The sequence below is a fragment of the Brachycentrus maculatus genome, unplaced genomic scaffold (assembly GCF_059751285.1).
Source record: "Brachycentrus maculatus isolate JH-2025_06_01 unplaced genomic scaffold, ASM5975128v1 h1tg000656l, whole genome shotgun sequence".
Classification (NCBI taxonomy): Eukaryota; Metazoa; Arthropoda; class Insecta; order Trichoptera; family Brachycentridae; genus Brachycentrus; species Brachycentrus maculatus.
In genome coordinates this window covers 695,434-715,402 of record NW_028281391.1, presented here as the reverse complement: position 1 = coordinate 715,402, position 19,969 = coordinate 695,434, and the positions used below count along the sequence as shown (strand labels likewise).

Genomic DNA, 19,969 nt, shown 5'->3' with positions numbered 1-19,969 from the left:
CTTGAAATTGAAAAAGACCATAAATTAAATTTCTTAGACTTAACTTTAACAGTACTAAATAACACTATAGACTTTAATATTTTTCGTAAGCCAACTTATACAGATACGGTCATTGATAATAGTTCCAATCATCCAATTTCCCACAAACATTCCGCTTTCCACTCGATGATACATCGCTTAGTGAATGTCCCGTTATCCAAATCTAACTTTGACACCGAGCTTAATACGATCAAACAAATTGCGTTAAATAATGGTTATAATGTAGAATTAATTAATTCTCTTTTAAATAAAAAAATTAAACAAAGAACCTTAAAACAGTTTTTATATCCCAAAATAATAAATGATAATAATAATAATAAATGGAGAAGAATAATGTTTATAAATAATATAACGAATAAAGTAACTAAATATTTACCAAAAAATATAAGACCGGCATTTTATACTAATAATAATATTGGGAAAATCCTTTTAAATAATAAAGATAAAAATAATATCCTAGACAATTCTGGTATATACCAATTAACTTGCGATTCTTGTCCTTCGAAATATATTGGTAGAACGTCGCGTAATTTTAATACCAGAATAAAAGAACACATACGATGTCTAAACAATAATAACTTCTCCGAATTTGCCAATCACCTCATAGAATCAAATCACGTCTTCAAAAAAGACACGGGAGTAAAAATATTAAACACTAATAATAAAGGGTTAAAACTAAATAATATGGAGATTTTTTATATTAGGAAAGCACTTAAAAATAATATTCCTCTAATTAACAACCAAATAAATTTTACATATAGTCCATTGTTTGATTCGACATCGATTAAACACGATTCGTCAATATCCAATTCGAACCCCCCCCACTCCTCTCATCCTACAAGTATATAAATAGATTCGATTCCTAGTCTAATTCTAATATACGTTTAACCTCGGCTCGTAACGCATGTCTGTATTGAAAACTATAGTGCATGTTGGTCTTCGGGTCGACCAAAAATCGCATGTGTTAGACAATTTGTGTAGTTTTGAGTGTGTAAATGGTGCTATGGTGGTGAAGGGTAGTATTGTTTGCATGCTGTGTTAGTGATTGTCCTGACGAAGAGACGGGTACGTCTCGAAACCGGTAGACGTAAGAATCTCGGTGAGTGGTTATATACTAATTTTATTAACATTTTTGTAAAAAAAAATAAATAAGTAAAAATGACTAACCACAAAGTAAATGCTTTAAATATTAATAATATTGAGAATATTATAATGGCGAGTACGGCCTTAAAAGCAAATCATTATAAAAAACTAACAAAAAAATATAGAATCACTTCCCTAAACATATACTTTTATCAAAAATGTATTAAAAATAACATTTTCCCTCAATTCATTGAGTCTAAATTTGTAACATTCTCAAAATCCTCTAATATCCCACAAAAATCCATCCTCAAATTAAAAATAACGTTGTTGAAAGAAGTTTTAAAAAATGCCTTCAAAATAAGAAATGATACAAAATTAATTTTAAAAGTTTTGCACATGGAACTAACTCATATCCTACATCCCATTGAATGGGATTTATTCGATGATAAAGTAAGACACTTTACATCCATAGAAGCATACAATAAAAAATGCCAATTAGATAAAAAAATTAACGAGTTGATAAATAAAAAAACACTAAAAATAGATCACCCAAAAATACTAAATACGCATAAATTTCATGATCGCGTAGTGAATCTCTCTTCACACACATTCCTACCCGATGAAACTTCATTATTGTCAAAGGGTTTAAAATTCAACTTACAGTACAATATTAAAAATGTTAAACCCGCGTTAGATAATTTAGCTATGGATGTTGAAACAGCATTATTTAAAGAACAAAAGTCCTATCACTATAAATGTGCGGAAAGTTTAAATAATGAAGTAGGCAATTTAAATAATTTGATTATAAAAGATACTAATTCCACCCAAATATCAAACATTAAGACAACATTAAAAAATAAAGAATTAATTCTAACAAAAGCCGATAAAGGCAATTCGATAGTTATTCTAAATAAAAAAGACTATATTTCAAAGGTAGAAAACTTCTTAAACGACGATATTTTTAAAATCCTTCCAAATAACCCAACAAATAAATTCCAAGATAATATAAAAAATGCGATAAAATCATGTAAAAGCGATCTGTTTCCAAATGATAAAATAAAATCACAGTTAGTTCAATCAAATCCTCAAATTCCCAAATTATATGGCTTAATAAAAATTCATAAGGATAATAATCCCATTAGACCGGTTGTGTCCTCTTGTAATTCCCCAGCTTTTAAATTAGCGTCATTTATAACAAATACATCAAATAATTTAAATATTTTCCAAACTAAGTATACAATTAAAAACTCATTAGAACTAATAGACACACTTAAAAACCTGGTACTCCCCAAAAATGCAAAATTAGTGTCGTTCGATGTCGTCAACTTATTTACCAACGTAAATATAGAACAATCAAAAATAATTATAAAAGATATTCTGAATACTTCAGAATTACCTGAAAACATTTCTAATGATTTAAGTCGTCTTTTCAACATTTGTTTAAACCAAAATTACTTTCAATTTAATAATAAAGTTTATAATCAAACCTCAGGCTTAGCAATGGGTTCTCCAATAAGCCCATTAGTTGCGGACATATTTTTAGATAGTATTGAAAATAGTATATTTAAATCTAATAATCAATTAATTAAAAACATATTTTTATGGAAAAGATATGTAGACGATATCTTTTGCATTTGGACAGGAACAGAACGACAACTAACTTCATTTTTAAAATTTATTAACACCTTTAACGATAATATTAAATTTACGCTTGAAATTGAAAAAGACCATAAATTAAATTTCTTAGACTTAACTTTAACAGTACTAAATAACACTATAGACTTTAATATTTTTCGTAAGCCAACTTATACAGATACGGTCATTGATAATAGTTCCAATCATCCAATTTCCCACAAACATTCCGCTTTCCACTCGATGATACATCGCTTAGTGAATGTCCCCTTATCCAAATCTAACTTTGACACCGAGCTTAATACGATCAAACAAATTGCGTTAAATAATGGTTATAATGTAGAATTAATTAATTCTCTTTTAAATAAAAAAATTAAACAAAGAACCTTAAAACAGTTTTTATATCCCAAAATAATAAATGATAATAATAATAATAAATGGAGAAGAATAATGTTTATAAATAATATAACGAATAAAGTAACTAAATATTTACCAAAAAATATAAGACCGGCATTTTATACTAATAATAATATTGGGAAAATCCTTTTAAATAATAAAGATAAAAATAATATCCTAGACAATTCTGGTATATACCAATTAACTTGCGATTCTTGTCCTTCGAAATATATTGGTAGAACGTCGCGTAATTTTAATACCAGAATAAAAGAACACATACGATGTCTAAACAATAATAACTTCTCCGAATTTGCCAATCACCTCATAGAATCAAATCACGTCTTCAAAAAAGACACGGGAGTAAAAATATTAAACACTAATAATAAAGGGTTAAAACTAAATAATATGGAGATTTTTTATATTAGGAAAGCACTTAAAAATAATATTCCTCTAATTAACAACCAAATAAATTTTACATATAGTCCATTGTTTGATTCGACATCGATTAAACACGATTCGTCAATATCCAATTCGAACCCCCCCCACTCCTCTCATCCTACAAGTATATAAATAGATTCGATTCCTAGTCTAATTCTAATATACGTTTAACCTCGGCTCGTAACGCATGTCTGTATTGAAAACTATAGTGCATGTTGGTCTTCGGGTCGACCAAAAATCGCATGTGTTAGACAATTTGTGTAGTTTTGAGTGTGTAAATGGTGCTATGGTGGTGAAGGGTAGTATTGTTTGCATGCTGTGTTAGTGATTGTCCTGACGAAGAGACGGGTACGTCTCGAAACCGGTAGACGTAAGAATCTCGGTGAGTGGTTATATACTAATTTTATTAACATTTTTGTAAAAAAAAATAAATAAGTAAAAATGACTAACCACAAAGTAAATGCTTTAAATATTAATAATATTGAGAATAATATTTAGTATGTTTAAAAAAATAATTAAACGATACCATTTCTTTAAAATGCAAAAAAAACACTTTCTGCCCTGTAGCGGGTAAATATAAAGTCAAAAATATGCCTCTTTTGCTGGGATATAGCACATTTTCTGGGAATTCCGAAAACATGCGCTACTGAAAATCGACGATTTTACATTTATGACGTTTTTGAAAGGAGTAAGCGACATACCCTCTACAATCGCAAGAAGGGCGTTTTATATTATGGCCTTTACATTTGGCTCACTGTTATGCTACTTTATTTAGTTAACTAACTACTTTATTTAGTAATTTCTTAAAATCTAGTGTTACATGTGTTTCGATGAATTCAGCATCATTATACGGTGTTAGAAAATGATGCTGAATGCATCGAAACACGTATCACAACAGATTTTAAGAAAAAAATTGTAATTAGCAAGTAATATTTTTATCAAAAAACATTATCATTCCCTTGCAGTTACAGCCCAATATGACAAAATAATAATGAAATTGAAAAACCGTACGATATTTTTCAAATTATCAATTATCTTCATTTGCAATCGATTTTAAACGCATCAATTATTTTATTGAAACGTGCAAGTTTTATGGAGATCTTTAAGTACAATAATACAGTTCAATACTGTTTTATTTCACGCAAAATATGTGTATATATTTATTAAATTTTTCTGGCTGAAAAGGGATTATATTCAATACATTCTCAATGGATTGGTCTCTCGATTGGATAAATTTAAGGGCTGCAAATTGCGATCTGCATTTACCAGCGCAAAATCCATAATAAATCATAGCGTTAAACCTCTTTTTTCTATTTGTTGAGTGCTCAAAGGGCATATCTGATGACTGCGAGGATGATATTGCAAGTCAAACACTTGCAATGCAATATTTCTCTCTGAATTGAGCAGTGAAAAGCTCTTGAATACTCAAAGGGCCTCATAAAAGCTTCATAGCGTCAGTAAAGCTGCGTTATAGTCGCTTTATCGGATATTTTGGTACTACAAATTGTCGGTTTACTTTTCAAAAGAACGATAAATAAAGATTTTTATTTATATTATGAAAAATTGACAACTGAAATTTTAGCCTTGTAAGAATATATCACCGCCTTTTGCAAACCTTCATATTTTATATATAACTAACTAACTAACTTACCATCACGCCGCTTCCCCATAGGGGTAGGCATAGAGAATAGAACGCCACACCACTCTGTCTTTGCAAACATACTTCGCCTCTTCCACGTTCATGCATCTCCTCTTACATACCCGCCGATTATTACGGCTCCTAACCTGACCACTTTCAAGTATTCGGCATACCTGATCTTGCCATGTTATTCTCGGTCTTCCTCTGCTCCTTTTTCCAATTACATTCACCTCATCAATTTGTTTAACCGTTCTTTCCTCATTCATTCGTTCTACATGTCCAAACCATCTCAACACACCTTTCTTAATTTTATCGATAATGCTTATCTCAGCTTTGCATTCCTTCCTTATTTCACTATTCGTACATCTATCATACATCGTTTTGTCGCACATTCACAGAAATCACATTTCGACTGCATTCAGTCTACTTTCATACTTCTTTTGTCAATTCCATGTTTCACTTCCAAACATTAGAGTTGGAACCAGGACTCCGTTGTGCACTGCCCGTTTAGCTTCCGCTGATAGGTTTAATTATGTTTCATACATTTTATTTTCTAACATGTCTCAAAATAAAATAAATAAACCAAGAGGGTATTTTACAAACTAACTAACTAACCATCACGTTGTTTCCTCACAAGGGTAGCAGAACGACACACTAATCTGTCTTTGCAATATTCGCCTCTTCACATTCACAATTCTCCCCATACACACCCGCCGATGATTTTGACTTCTGGCCTAATCACTTTTGAGTATTTGAAAAAACTCGATCATGCCTATTCCTCGACCTTCCTCTGCTTCTATAATCAACTTCATTTACCTCATAAATTTGTTTTGTTGATATTTTTCACTCATTCCATAAACGTGCTTAAACTATCTCTACACCATTCTTTATTATATCGATTTTTATTATATCGATTTTTATTTTATCGAATAACAATTCAAACATCTATCAAACATCGTTTTACTTTACACTTGTATGAGAGTACTTTTAAAAATTAAATCAAGTATTAATAAGTGTATGAGAGGTTACATTTTTGACTGCGTTCAGTCTACTTTGAATGGACTGAAATAAAAAAAAAATCGGTTAATACGGATATTTAAGATTTAGAACAAACATACACATTTTATTTATTTATAATAAATAAGTACCTCAATAATCACCACATACACATATAATGAAAAAAAAATCTTACCCACCTTTATCTACTGTTGAATGTTAATGAAACGTCCTTCTTTATTCTCATCTCGTTCGTATAAAATGGTGCATAGAACACTGTATCGAATTGTCCGAGAGACAACTATAGGGTTATGGTTTTACCTCACATTTCAAAAGAGTCCATACTACTCAGCTTTTAAAAATCAGTATCGATTCAACAAGAGTAATAACAAATACATTGTGTCATATGATAGTTGAAATGTAAGTTGAAAAAATTCAACCCACTTCCGGTACAAATATTTTCAATTCCGCCCCAAATCCGGTTCGAGTCTGTCCAAAGTGATTCCAGGCCCCACGTCTTGTTCCGGTTTCGGTACACAAAGTCACAAACAATAACTAGCCGCTTTGTGAGAGGAGCGGGCACTACAATTACGTAACTCGAGCTTGCCACTTCTGATTTACAGCTACACAGTACCTGATTTTCCATTTTGCAGAATAAGTGTACTTGAAGCAAACTTTAGTTTCAGCATACAATAATAATAATACGTTCGAAGAAAGCTTTTTTTAATTAAAGGATGGTTTTTAATCACATTTCCGGTTAAACCATTATATTCCCTTCTGTATACATGTAATATTTACGTTAAATCATTTTATTCCCTTCTGTATACATGTAATATTTACGTCAAATCATTGTATTCCCTTCTGTATATATGTAATATTTACGTTTAATCATTATATTCCCTTCTGTATACATGTAATATTTACGTTGAATCATTGTATTCCCTTCTGTATGCATGTAATATTTACGTTAAATCATTATATTCCCTTCTGTATACATGTAATATTTACGTTAAATCATTATATTCCCTTCTGTATACATGTAATATTTACGTTAAATATTCACGAAAAACATTTATTTTTCCTGGCTCTATCCCAACTGACTGTCTTCGAAGACTGTTTGGGTCAGCTCTACTCTTCCTCAGGTTATAGGTTCTTCTATCATAGGCAACGTCACCTAGGCCATGCTTTCCTTATCATGCTTTTTTTCTGTAGCATCCATGAATTCTTTGGTCTTCTTCTAGATGTCTTTAGAGGAAGATCAATGGTGATTCAGGTTCTCTGTATCTTTTTAACCCATAACTTCTGATTTTTTTTATTTACACGTAAATATATATGAAATTCGTCCGGTGGCAAAATTAGGATTTAAAATTTTAATAAAAAAATATCTGCAAAAGAAACTGCAACAAACTGTTTCAAAGAAGAGAAGTGTGGATGCGTTTTCTTAAAAATAATTTTGGATAAATGTAGACCATCACGTCGGACACACTCTTGGATCTGGCCTCAGTATTTCGTGCCACTCGTTAGAGAAGGGACGTCAGGATGCCGTTAACTTCACGAATGATATTTTTTAGTGCAGAGATTGTCGTAGGATCAGTTTTATAAACTTTAAGATTTATAATACCAGCATACATCACGGCTGGCAAACTCAAAACACAGTAAGGGAAAATTTCTTGTGGTACGTTTTTTTTTGCAATTTTTGCAATTTTAGACTAAGTAGACTTTAGAGTCCAATAATGCAAAAAAAAACATACTACTAAAAAATGTCCTTTACTGTGTTTTACGTTTGGACAGCCGATCAGTTCTTAATGATTTTTGCTGGTATTATAAATATCAAAGCTGTAACTGGCAAATATCATAAAAAAGTTTATATGTTAGCATAAACTACCTATTGAAAACTTTAGTATAAAAATACTCACGGTAGCCAAATGACCCGAACATTTTGTTACAAAGTCAAAATTTTCTAACACCACTTAAACTAATATTGTCCACGACGACAAAGCTTGAAAGAACGTGAAAATTTTCGGATAACATCCATTTCCTATTTACCAATCCATCAAACCCTTCAAGTAAGCCCAAAGTGGTCGAGGATTTGATCATTTCACTGTGTCTCGGACACGAGAGATGACGGGTCAATACACCACTTGATACCGCACCACCGCCATTTACGAGCCGACACTTCATCTTGTTTGCTCTCAGTCCGATCGGACCACTTTTCCGCAGCCCTTCTCTGTTTACTCGGCTCTTATGATGATGAGCTGTCTTGACTCACTTCGGGTCATTTAGTTCTTAGATTCGGGATGAGTTACATTTAACCCTCTGTCACAAAACACGTGTCAATACAAATAAAGATACTGCAATATAAAATCAGATACAATAATAATTTGTCATTCGTTTTAAATAAAACACAGATTTTTTGTAATGGAATTGGTTTATTTGAGACATGAATTTTATGGTTATTTTCATTTAAGTGGTTGGCAAATTGAGAGTCTAGTTTATTTTTTATTTTTAAAAGATTTTACGTGTTCTGAATATCTAGTTTAGAAAGAGCGTCCAGTTTGTCCCACGTAAATTGTATTATAATCGTTGCATTCTAGTTTGAAAATTCCATTGTTTTTTTTTTGTCTCCCATAAAATATTGCTGCACGTGTTAAAAATTTCACATAGAATTGTTTAGCTACATAAGGACCGTAGTCCATTTGATCTTCACATTCGTTTGGTAATGCCCTAACATGAAACAATTGTCACAATATAAATTTTGTATGTGTTTTTGTAAATAAAATATAACTTAGTAGACTCAAATAATCTGTGTTTGATTTAAAATTAATACATAAATTAAAATGTAGTTCTTTAAATTAAACGCCCAATCAATAAATAAATAATTTGTCATGTCAATCAAAATTGGTTTATTCGTTATTCTGTCAAAATCTGTCAGAGAATAATCGTTGGTCATTATATTTAAAAAATATTCGAATAAAATAAATAAATAAATTCATTATAAACTTAAAAATCACTTAATTAAAAAAAAACTTAGCCAATGAAGTTATTATTTTTAAAATTCCATGTCCCTTATGTAGCAATAAAAAATCATTCTTCAGCTATTAAAGGATGGTTAATATTTATATCCAAAAAAAGTTCATTATTGAGATTTCAAAATGATTTTACAATAGCAAAATGTCATATACCAAAATATATGGGAGTCAAATATTTCAATACATATAAAAAAATTGTAAGGTTTTAAAATTCTTAAAAAATTCCCATTACAAGTGTAAAAAATAATGACTTAAACCAGCCTTTGACAGGTCAAAAACCCTGTAAATACCCAGATTTCCATATTCTTACTTTTATATTAAAATGAACGAATACAAATTGTTCGTTTGTTCAAAATCTCAAATCTCCAATGTGTTCAAGAACACCTGTGACGGGTGTTGTTGAATACATACACAACAATCTTATCATGCACAAGTTTTTAAAAATGTATTCAATATGTTTTAGTCACTGAATAAAATGTAAAAGCAGTTCGATTTGCTTATTTTTTTAAACTTTCACTTCTTTCTGACATGGAAATATAAATTGAATCCAAATTGGATTTCTTTTATTGCTTTTCTTCTGCAAGGGGAAATTTTTAACGGTTGTCAGAAAGTTACCAAGATTGCCTGGGGCCAAATATTATTATTTATTGAAATACCTTTCAAGTGATGATCTATATATTCACATTATTTTAGCCGCTCCAATTTTTCTTTTCTGTGCCATTTATATTTTTAATCAAAACAGATTCAGTTTCGTCGTATATTTTATGATTAACATTTAATTTTCTGAACAGTATTTATTTTTTTTTTAAATATTAAATACATAAATTCTGACATCTCTACATAACAAAATCATGGTATTTAAAGGACTTACGACAGGTCATAGGGTGGTTAATGCTCGTATGTTTAATTTTAAATTTCACAATACTTGTGAAGAAAAGATACTTGCCATGAAAATATTAAAAAACCTGTGAAACAACAATGCAATGGAAAACATTGATAATGCCAGTCGATAGCAGTGTCAAGAAACATGCTCTCCGACATAAACAATGTGAAGTATTTCATGATTTGACCAGATAGCACTGCCATTGCATGTTTTTATCAAAAACATGTTTTTATCTTTAACTGGTGTTTTTACATGTAAATAAATTTTTCGTAATAACAGATTTTGAATAAAAATACTTTGAAAATATTCTTAACTCGTATTGATGGATATAATTTTTTAAAATTCTATAAAGTAAATGAAAATTGAATCTTTTTAACTATTTTCATTACCTTGTTTTTCAGCTTACAAATAATTCAATGTATTTTGGCTTTAGTATCCTACATAATGTCTGTCCGCCTCCGTAGTGTAATGGTCAGCACGCTCGGCTACCGTTCTGGAGGTCCTGGGTTCGATTCCCAAGGGGGGTAAAATAAATATAAGTGATATTTTCACTGCCATATTCATTCAATATTACCCTGGACTGGTACCTGAAGCGGAGTGCTGATCACCTTTCCTTCATGTGTAAATGATCAAGATAACGCTGCGTTTATATGACGCAGTGCCCTATGCACCATTGGGGTGCGGATAAGGGTTTTATTATTTTTATTATATCCTACATAATTAAATTTATCTATAAATTTTAATTCATATTAACATTCTGATAATAAAGTTATACATATTTATATAACACTAACCAATTCCAACTAAACTCTCAATAATTGGGAACTAAATATTTTAATATGAAAAAAGAAGATATTTAAAATTTTAAAAATAAATTCAATTCTCTTTAAACATGTCATTTGAAAATATAACTGTCAAAAAATATAAAGAGAATAAAAATATAATTCTATCAGTAATTAACTAAAACGTTAAGTGCAATTCCTTTTCCAAGCACAAGAGCTAATAATTTTTCTGAATAAGCACAGCGTAATTAGTGTAAGATATATCGCTCACTCCTCAACAACGTCATATATCAAAAATCGTCAATTTTCAGATGTGCATGTTTTCGGAATGCCCAGAAAATGTACTATATCCCAGAAGAAGCGGCATGTTTTTAACTTAATATTTACCCGCTACAGGGCAGAAAGTGTTGTTTTTGCATTTTGAAGAAAAGGTTTTGTTTAAATATTTTTTTTGAATATACCTACTAAATATTTTTCAAATGGAGAAAAAACCTTTAGGTTTTACCTAAAAAGATCTGTTGCACAGTTAAAACTCCAATAAATGGCTTTATATTTATTTTTAATACATTTTATTATATTTTAATTTTTAAAAACGTTTTCCTTTATGACGTTATTTATGACGTTCTTGAAAGGAGTGACCGACATTAAAAGGAGGAATAATATTAAAGGAATTAAATTACAATATGTTTTGTAATTTTATTAAATTGATCAAAAATAATCATAATCCTATTTCTTAATTATTTCAGTTCCTCCGAGAGTGACTATCAGCGTAGGATCAAGTGAGGATCCTTCTACCCTCAAGGAAGGCGGAGACGTTCAACTTATTTGCAACACTGAGGCCAGACCACCCGTGGACAAATACGCCTGGTTTCGTGGGGTAAGCTTTTAACATAATCTAAATGGTTTGTACGTATTTTTAAAAATAAATAAATATTTGAATGGGTATTTGTAAAAAAAAATATGTTAAAAATAAAGCGTGAATCACTGAAAGAAAAAAAATCTACTTTGTCATCACGAAGTATCATTTATCAACAAAAAATAATCTAAGGATTTTTTTTTACATATCATATTTTATTTATTTCTATGTAAAAAAAATCAAGTACAAAGAAAGCGTTAGTTAATAAATATGAATCCCATTTTTAACATCACGATGTGTTAAGTATCATTTATCAACAAAGATATAAAACTTTTTTTTAACAAATATTTTTTTTCAAGCAAAAAAGCAAGTAGAACTAAGGCGGTAACTAATGGAAAAAAAAAATTCCACATTTTTATTTTTATCATCACGATGTTTTATGTATCATTCATCGACGACAATTTTTTTAGATGTATTATCGATTTCTGAGGAAAAAAATCAAGTAAAAAAAGGCGGTAAGTAATAAAATAAAAGAAAACTATTTTCCTTTTACCATCACAATGTTCCAAGTATCATATGTATTTAGTATGAATATCAACAAAAAAACAATGTTTTTTTATGTCATGTGTTTTTAAAATTATATTACCAAGGAAAAATTGTGTGAAAATGTGTTATTTAATAAAAAAAAACATCCACATTTTTATCATCAATTAACAAAAACCTTTTGCATATCATATTTAAACAAACCAGATTTTTTTTAAACAAAAAAAAACTGTAGGCTTGACATTTAAAAATCCCAATTGATACAATCATTTCAATGTAGGTACAATGAAATATAAAACTTCTGAATGAACGATATATAAAAGCAGTGGTATGAAAGATAAGGAATTCCTTCAGGAAAGACAAAACCAGTCCTTGCGTGACCACAACCTCCATATGGGTGAGAAAAACCACAGGGGTGGGGGGAGCCCCCAGGGGTGGGGGTTTGATAAATCGTTAACAGTAAGGCCGAGGGATGAATTATTGGGTTCTAAAGGTCAACGAGCGCATTTCGTCTTGATCATTTTGCGAGAGGGTTAGATGGCGTGGAAGGAAGCGATATTGGAGATGCAGATGGTCCCAATAAATTTTGAACACATTTGAGTTGAGACATTCATTTTAAAAATTGTGAGTAATTTTGACCGATACCGGCTGGCAAAGGGTTAATGTCAAAATGTTTTTGGTAACTAAAGGCCGGGATTTATCCTGCCTGGTATATTACTCATTTTATTGGGATTTATTGTGTTTAAAAATATATTTATTACATGAAACACTGCACACCGTTTTTTCGCAGGGGAAGGCAGAGAGGGTAGAACGCCATACTTTTCTGACCTGCCATACACTCTTAGCTTCACAAACACCCATAAATCGAGTCATACATGCATTATGCATCGAGATTATGCAGATTTTTGACACCACCAGATTTTAGGTTCTAATTGATTTGATCGTACCATGTATATACATAAATATATACAATATATATATCTATATATATATATATATATATATATATATATATATATATATATATATATATATATATATATATATATATATATATATATATATATATATATATATATATATATATATATATATATATATATATATATATATATATATATATATATATATATATATATATATATATATATATATATATATATATATATATATATATATATATATATATATATATATATATATATATATATATATATATATATATATATATATATATATATATATATATATATATATATATATATATATATATATATATATATATATATATATATATATATATATATATATATATATATATATATATATATATATATATATATATATATATATATATATATATATATATATATACATGTAAACCTAAAAGAGAATAATTCTTATAGCATCTTCGGTTGGAATAGCAATCATAATACGTACATAAACATGGGAGCCGGTAGGACCTTTGTAGATGCCTACGAAGCCTATTTTGCGAGGAGAGATCCTTCCATCCCTTATACCCGAGGGTACAATCCAGACCTTTTCATATTTTAACCCTGAGCCTAAAATTTATTGAATATATATGTATAAATATTACAGAAAGGGGTAAATTTTTACAACTCCAATAATTCTGCCAACCTTCCAGCGTGATTTTGAGAAAAATTTATACTTTATATTTTTTTTTGATATTTTTTTTAAGTCAAAGCTTTTTTAGTTTTATATATTCTATCTTGATACTCAAAGTTAAGAGTCAGTGTCATATTTTTCATATGACGTCATTGTGAACCGTTGATATCCATTGTGACATTTTATAATTGATATTTATATTATATATCTTATTCTAACCCTTATCCGCACCCATTGGTGCATAGGGCACTGCATTGTATTAAAGCAGTGTTATCTTAATCGTTTCTTGCATGAAGGCAAGGTGGTTACTTACGACCTTCAGGGACCTGTCCAGGGTAATATTAAATAAATATTATAGTCACTTATAATAACAACATGTAAATAGCTAAAATTTATTTTCACCACCCCTGGGAATCGAACTGTTGCGCTTATAACTAAAGCCTGGTGACATTTATTTATAAGATGGTACTTGTACTATCATCTGTGGTTGTTTTGAATCACTGAAACCACACTTCACATTATTTTTCTGTTAAAGCCACGAAATTATACTTAAAATAAAGTTGTGACTTCACCGTAACGTTATCAAAGAAAACATCGATAAATTGTATATAAAACATATTTACTCTAGCAAATATTTTCTCGAATGTTTTTCGTAGATACTTTAGCACATTTTATGAACTTTATAAAATAAAACAACTTTGTTTTTAACCACTTTTTATTGGTATATTTTTTCTCTAACCAGTTTCGACAAGAACCTTGTCATCATCAGGGTTATCATAATGATCATCAATCAGAGTACATGTTTAACCCTGATGATGACAAGATTTTTGTCGAAACTGGTTCGAGAAAAATTAGACCAATAAAAAAGGGGTAAAAACAAAGTTGTTTTATTTTAAAAAGAAAATATTTTCGTTAACTCAAGAAAATATGTTGCTTACCAACTGGTGCTCATGGAGTAAAAACATGTTTACTGGTATAAAAATTAAATCCTCAGATACAGTTTTGTCAACAAAAACTCTCTACTAGATAATAATAATAATAATAATAATTTTGGATGATTTAAATAGCGCCATTTTCGTAAAAAAACTACCTCAAGGGCGCCTACAAAGGGGCTAGATAGGCTTATAAAAACGTGGTAACTGAAATATGATAATAATCATCATCTTCTACAAAAAGCTTGCAGATATAATCGTAATTGTAAATGCTTTAGGACAATTATAACCTTAACGTTCTCTTAAATATTTTATCCGCACCAAAATACACGATTAACGTGAGCCCAAAAATAACACGTGAATTAAACAAGAAAGAGTTGTTTGTATAACTCTTATGCACGGGGACTGTTATAATTCAGCTTTGAGAACTACATGAAATATTCAACGTGTAAACTCCCCTGGACCGCACAGTGGCGGCTGAATGGTCACCCTACCATGAAAAGCAGTACACAACCTTCATACACACTTCATGTAATACCGTACAACATGTTGCTGTAGGATAACTATGCTTTGGTTAAAATCTGGAAACACATAATGGTTAAAAAAATAACAAGATATTATATTAACCTAATTATTATTTTTTTATTACTAAATAACTAACTAACTAACTAACCGTTACGCCACTTCCCCGCAGGGGAAGGCAGAAAGAATAGAATGCCACACCATTCTGTATTTGCAAACATTCTTCGCCTCTTCCACGTTCATGCAACTCTTCATACATTCCCGCCGATTGTTACAACTCCTAATCTGACTGCTTTCAAGTATTTGGCATACTTGATCGTGCCAGTTTTTCTCTTAATTTTATTATTCAACCAATTAAATGGTGAATGATTCAGGGATGGTACTGAAAACTGCGTTCGTAACTAAATTTTCGTAAAAACGAAAATAAGGGCTATTAGTTGGAAAAGCTACAATACGCAGTCATGGTCACCCTTCGACTGTTTACTATTATTGCATCGATATAAGCACACAAGCCCTTTACTTTCATAGAAGCTTATACTCTAGGATCTAGGTATAAGTGATGTATTATACGTTTGTATTACATAACAAAAAAAAATTTTGAAATAAGAAATATTTTTTTGTGGTGCCTTCTTCTTATTTCTTTGATAAAAGTGTCATTGTTAAATTAAAATCAAACCATCCATTTTATTTTTGATTTTAACAAGTTCCGTAATATTTACTGCTTAATAGTTACGTAATCGTCACTCTATGGGTGATAAATCACGATTTATTCAGAATTGTTTTCCACATATTTTCAAAAGGAGATTTAACATCGTTTTAAGATACTTCTAACTAAACCATTTGATTTTAATTACCACTACTTTTATTAGCATCATATGCCAAAATTCATCAGTCATAAAATTTTCAACCAACATACGAAAATGATTTTTTAACAATGCATATGCCATATGCAATTGTCAAAATTATAGCAATATGGATAATAAATAATAAAGCGAATGGTGAACGTTACACAAATACTTAAAGTCATCAGGTTAACCAGACCTAACCTTACCTAACCTAACCAGCCAACTATTTGATCGTTACCCCTAAAAAAAAAATTATCTTCTTTTTGTATAAAATATATGATTGGTTATTCTCAATTGAGTCACTTATAATATAATTAAAAAAATAAAACTCAAACTTTGTTTTCTACCACTTTAATTTTTGGTATTTTTTTCCAACTGGTTTCGAGAAGCATCTTATCATCCTAAAGGAAAAAAAGTATCAAAAATAATAGTGGTTAAAAACAAATCATAAGTTTTGTTTTATAAACTTTGTAAAATGTACCAAAAAACTTGGCACAATCAAGTATGTCAAATACTTGAAAGCGGCCGGGTCAGGAGTCGTAATAATCGTCGGGTATGTATGAGGAGATGCATGAATGTAGAAGAGGCAAAGAATGTTTGCAAAGACAGAGTGGTGTGGCGTTCGATTCTCTCTGCCTACCCCTGCGGGGAAGCGGCGTGATGGTTAGTTAGTTAGTTAGTTAGTAAAATGTACCACAATGTCTCAGAAAAAAACATGAAAAAGCGATGTTTAAAAACCTAAAAAAAAAGGTCTAGTTTTATGTATTATTAAAATTATTCGAGGTTTATATGATTAACTGTTAAACGTGCTTACTGCGATTGTTAGTATTTAAGTATGAATATCTTATTTATTACATTTACAGAATATAAAGCTTTACCGTTTTTTCACCATTTTTGTATGATTTTTGATATTAAAATTGCAAGAAAATGCAAACAAGTGAAAACAACTCAGATACGCAAGTACGTGCAAGTACTCGTATAAGCGTGATATATCATAAACGAAGTTATGTGCATTCGCAAACATAATTTAACCCTTACCCACCCTCTAACCGATGCAGATCTAGAGTAGGGGAAAGAAATAGGCTTAGTTTAAACATGAGTGAGTTTGGTCAGTGTGCCACCCTTATAAATGAACAATTATATATTTTTTAAATTAAACATTTGTAATAAACCACTAAATGAGTTTTATTTTTTTTATACACTAGTTTCGAGAACTGACAGATGCTTTCATCTACGGGTGAAAATTAAAAATAATCAAAATATCATTCCACAATTTTAATACCGAATCAATAAATAATAAAACAATTAGAATAGTTAATAGTTAGATTTTTAAAAAAAGTGTTGTATTTCTTCATTCAATTAATTTGAAATCATATTGATTTATATTTTTATGTTATTCATTTAATTCAGTTATTAAAATTATCAAAAAAATGATGCATTAGGCACTGTGTCATATAAATGCAGTGTTATCTTGATCGATTACACATGAAGGAAACGTGATCAGGCCTCCGCTTCAGGTACCAGTCCATGGTTGTATTGAATAAATATTACAGTGAATAAATCACTTTCAAAAAAATTTTATGTTAATAAAATATATCCTTTAATAAACACATTCATTAAATAAACAAAGTAGAGTTCTCGGCACCGTGTATGGTTGAATTTTTCAAGCTTTCAATTTATTTGAGACCATCTTGAAATGTAAGATTAATGCTAAATTACTTAACATACTAAGAGACGCTTGAAAACAAGATTTTTTTAATTATTTTATATTACTTAAATTTGAACACAATATTTATGTCTATATTTTTGTTCACAAATCTGGATTGGTCCACTTAGGAGCTATTTATATTGACATCTCAGAGTAGATAAAGCGAAACTTGGAAGTCTGGGTATTAAGAACAGGGCTTATGACCATTAAAAATCAGGTGGTATGATAAAAAAGAAAATAACAAAAACCAAAAAATAATAAGAAAAAATACAACAAAAATGTATCGAAAATAAATAATGACTTGAGTGGTAGGTGGAAAAACCCAATTTGTTTTTAAATCTAATGTGATACGCGTTTCGATACATTTCCCATTATTATCGATTACCTGTATGATGATTATGCGGAATGTATCGAAACACGTTTCACAATCGATTTTTTTTAAAGAAGTAAGTTTAAATAATCACTTAACTTAACTTAAACCAGCCCATGAGAGGTTTTTGGCCCTGTAAATACCAATATTTTCATTTCCTTCTTCATCTGTGTTGAGACATCAATAATAAATACGTCATCTAAGTGGCATAACCCAGATTATGAGACACTGAAAATATTGTGGTAATTTTTTTATTGTTATTTATAAATTTTTTTTTTTTATTAAATATATCCGCCTCCGTAGCATAATGGTCAGCACGCTCGGCTACCATTATGGAGGTCCCGGGTTCGCTTCCCAGGGGGGGTCAAATTAATATAAGTGATTTTTTCACTCTTAATATTTATTCAATATTACCCTGGACTGGTACCTGAAGCGGAATGCTGATCATCTTTCCTTCATATGTTAACGATCAAGATAACTATGGGTTTTTTATGATGCAGTGCCCTATGCACCATTGAGGTGCGGATAAATGTTTGAAGAAGGTTTTTAATGTTTTTTATTATAATTAATTTGATTTTTTTGTCTCACTCTTTTTAAGTCTCATTATTTTACAACAATTGAAATTGAAATCACCAATTTGTACTCGTACAATATCAAAGGCATCTCAGGGGAAACGGGTCGGTTTCATATTTCAACGGACCCACTAGCCGAAATTGTCGCCGAGTTAGTGACGGCCTACGATAACAGTATGTGACAATAATAACTCTGGCAGGATTTCCATACGAGTCTGGGCGCACGGTGTTTGCGATGAAAGTTTGTGGCAAGCACAAGGGCCTTTGGTTGCCACGTGTGAGAAAGTTAAATTGAAAATTAAGCTCTCACGTTTGGTGCTTAATTGCCCACCCGTCTCACTTCCGGCAGCCCTCCTACCATGACACTTCAATTCGAATAACATACATATTGTTGTACAACGTGAATGTCCCGTAATGGCGTGCGTATAGCTTGGGTGACTTTGTACTCGTGTAATGAAGATAGAGCTTCGTTTTTAAAGAACGTAATACATATTTCAGTACACTTTTTTTTTAATGATGCTACCATCACCATTTATTTTTATTTATTTTAATTTTAATTTTAATTTTTTCGGGAATTGTACAGCTTTAAATATAAAAATTATATAATAAACAATGGTTACACTAACAATAATAAACATAACATTACATTAACAAAAATTGTTACGTTAAAAAAAAACAATGAAACAATTCCACATTTATGCTATAATAACTATTAAAAAACATTCAGAGATTAAAAAAAAGAGTATGGTATGGTAAGGAGAAGGAAAGGAGAGGAATGAATGATGGTTAAAGGTTTTTTTTCTAGGTTTGAAGTTTCAATCATAATATATTGCTGTATATATATATATATATATATATATATATATATATATATATATATATATATATATATATATATATATATATATATATATATATATATATATATATATATATATATATATATATATATATATATATATATATATATATATATATATATATATATATATATATATATATATATATATATATATATATATATATATATATATATATATATATATATATATATATATATATATATATATATATATAT

General features: G+C 29.8%; 1 protein-coding gene across 1 annotated transcript in view; it reads left to right on the top strand.

Moving 5' to 3' along the window:
• LOC148300785 (cell adhesion molecule DSCAM-like) overlaps nt 1–19,969 on the top strand; it is a 232,891-nt gene that overhangs the window by 139,831 nt on the left and 73,091 nt on the right. The window contains exon 9 of the mRNA XM_088274307.1: nt 11,664–11,794. Within this exon, the coding sequence (XP_088130433.1) occupies nt 11,664–11,794 (131 nt within the window). The remainder of the gene's footprint in view (nt 1–11,663; nt 11,795–19,969) is intronic.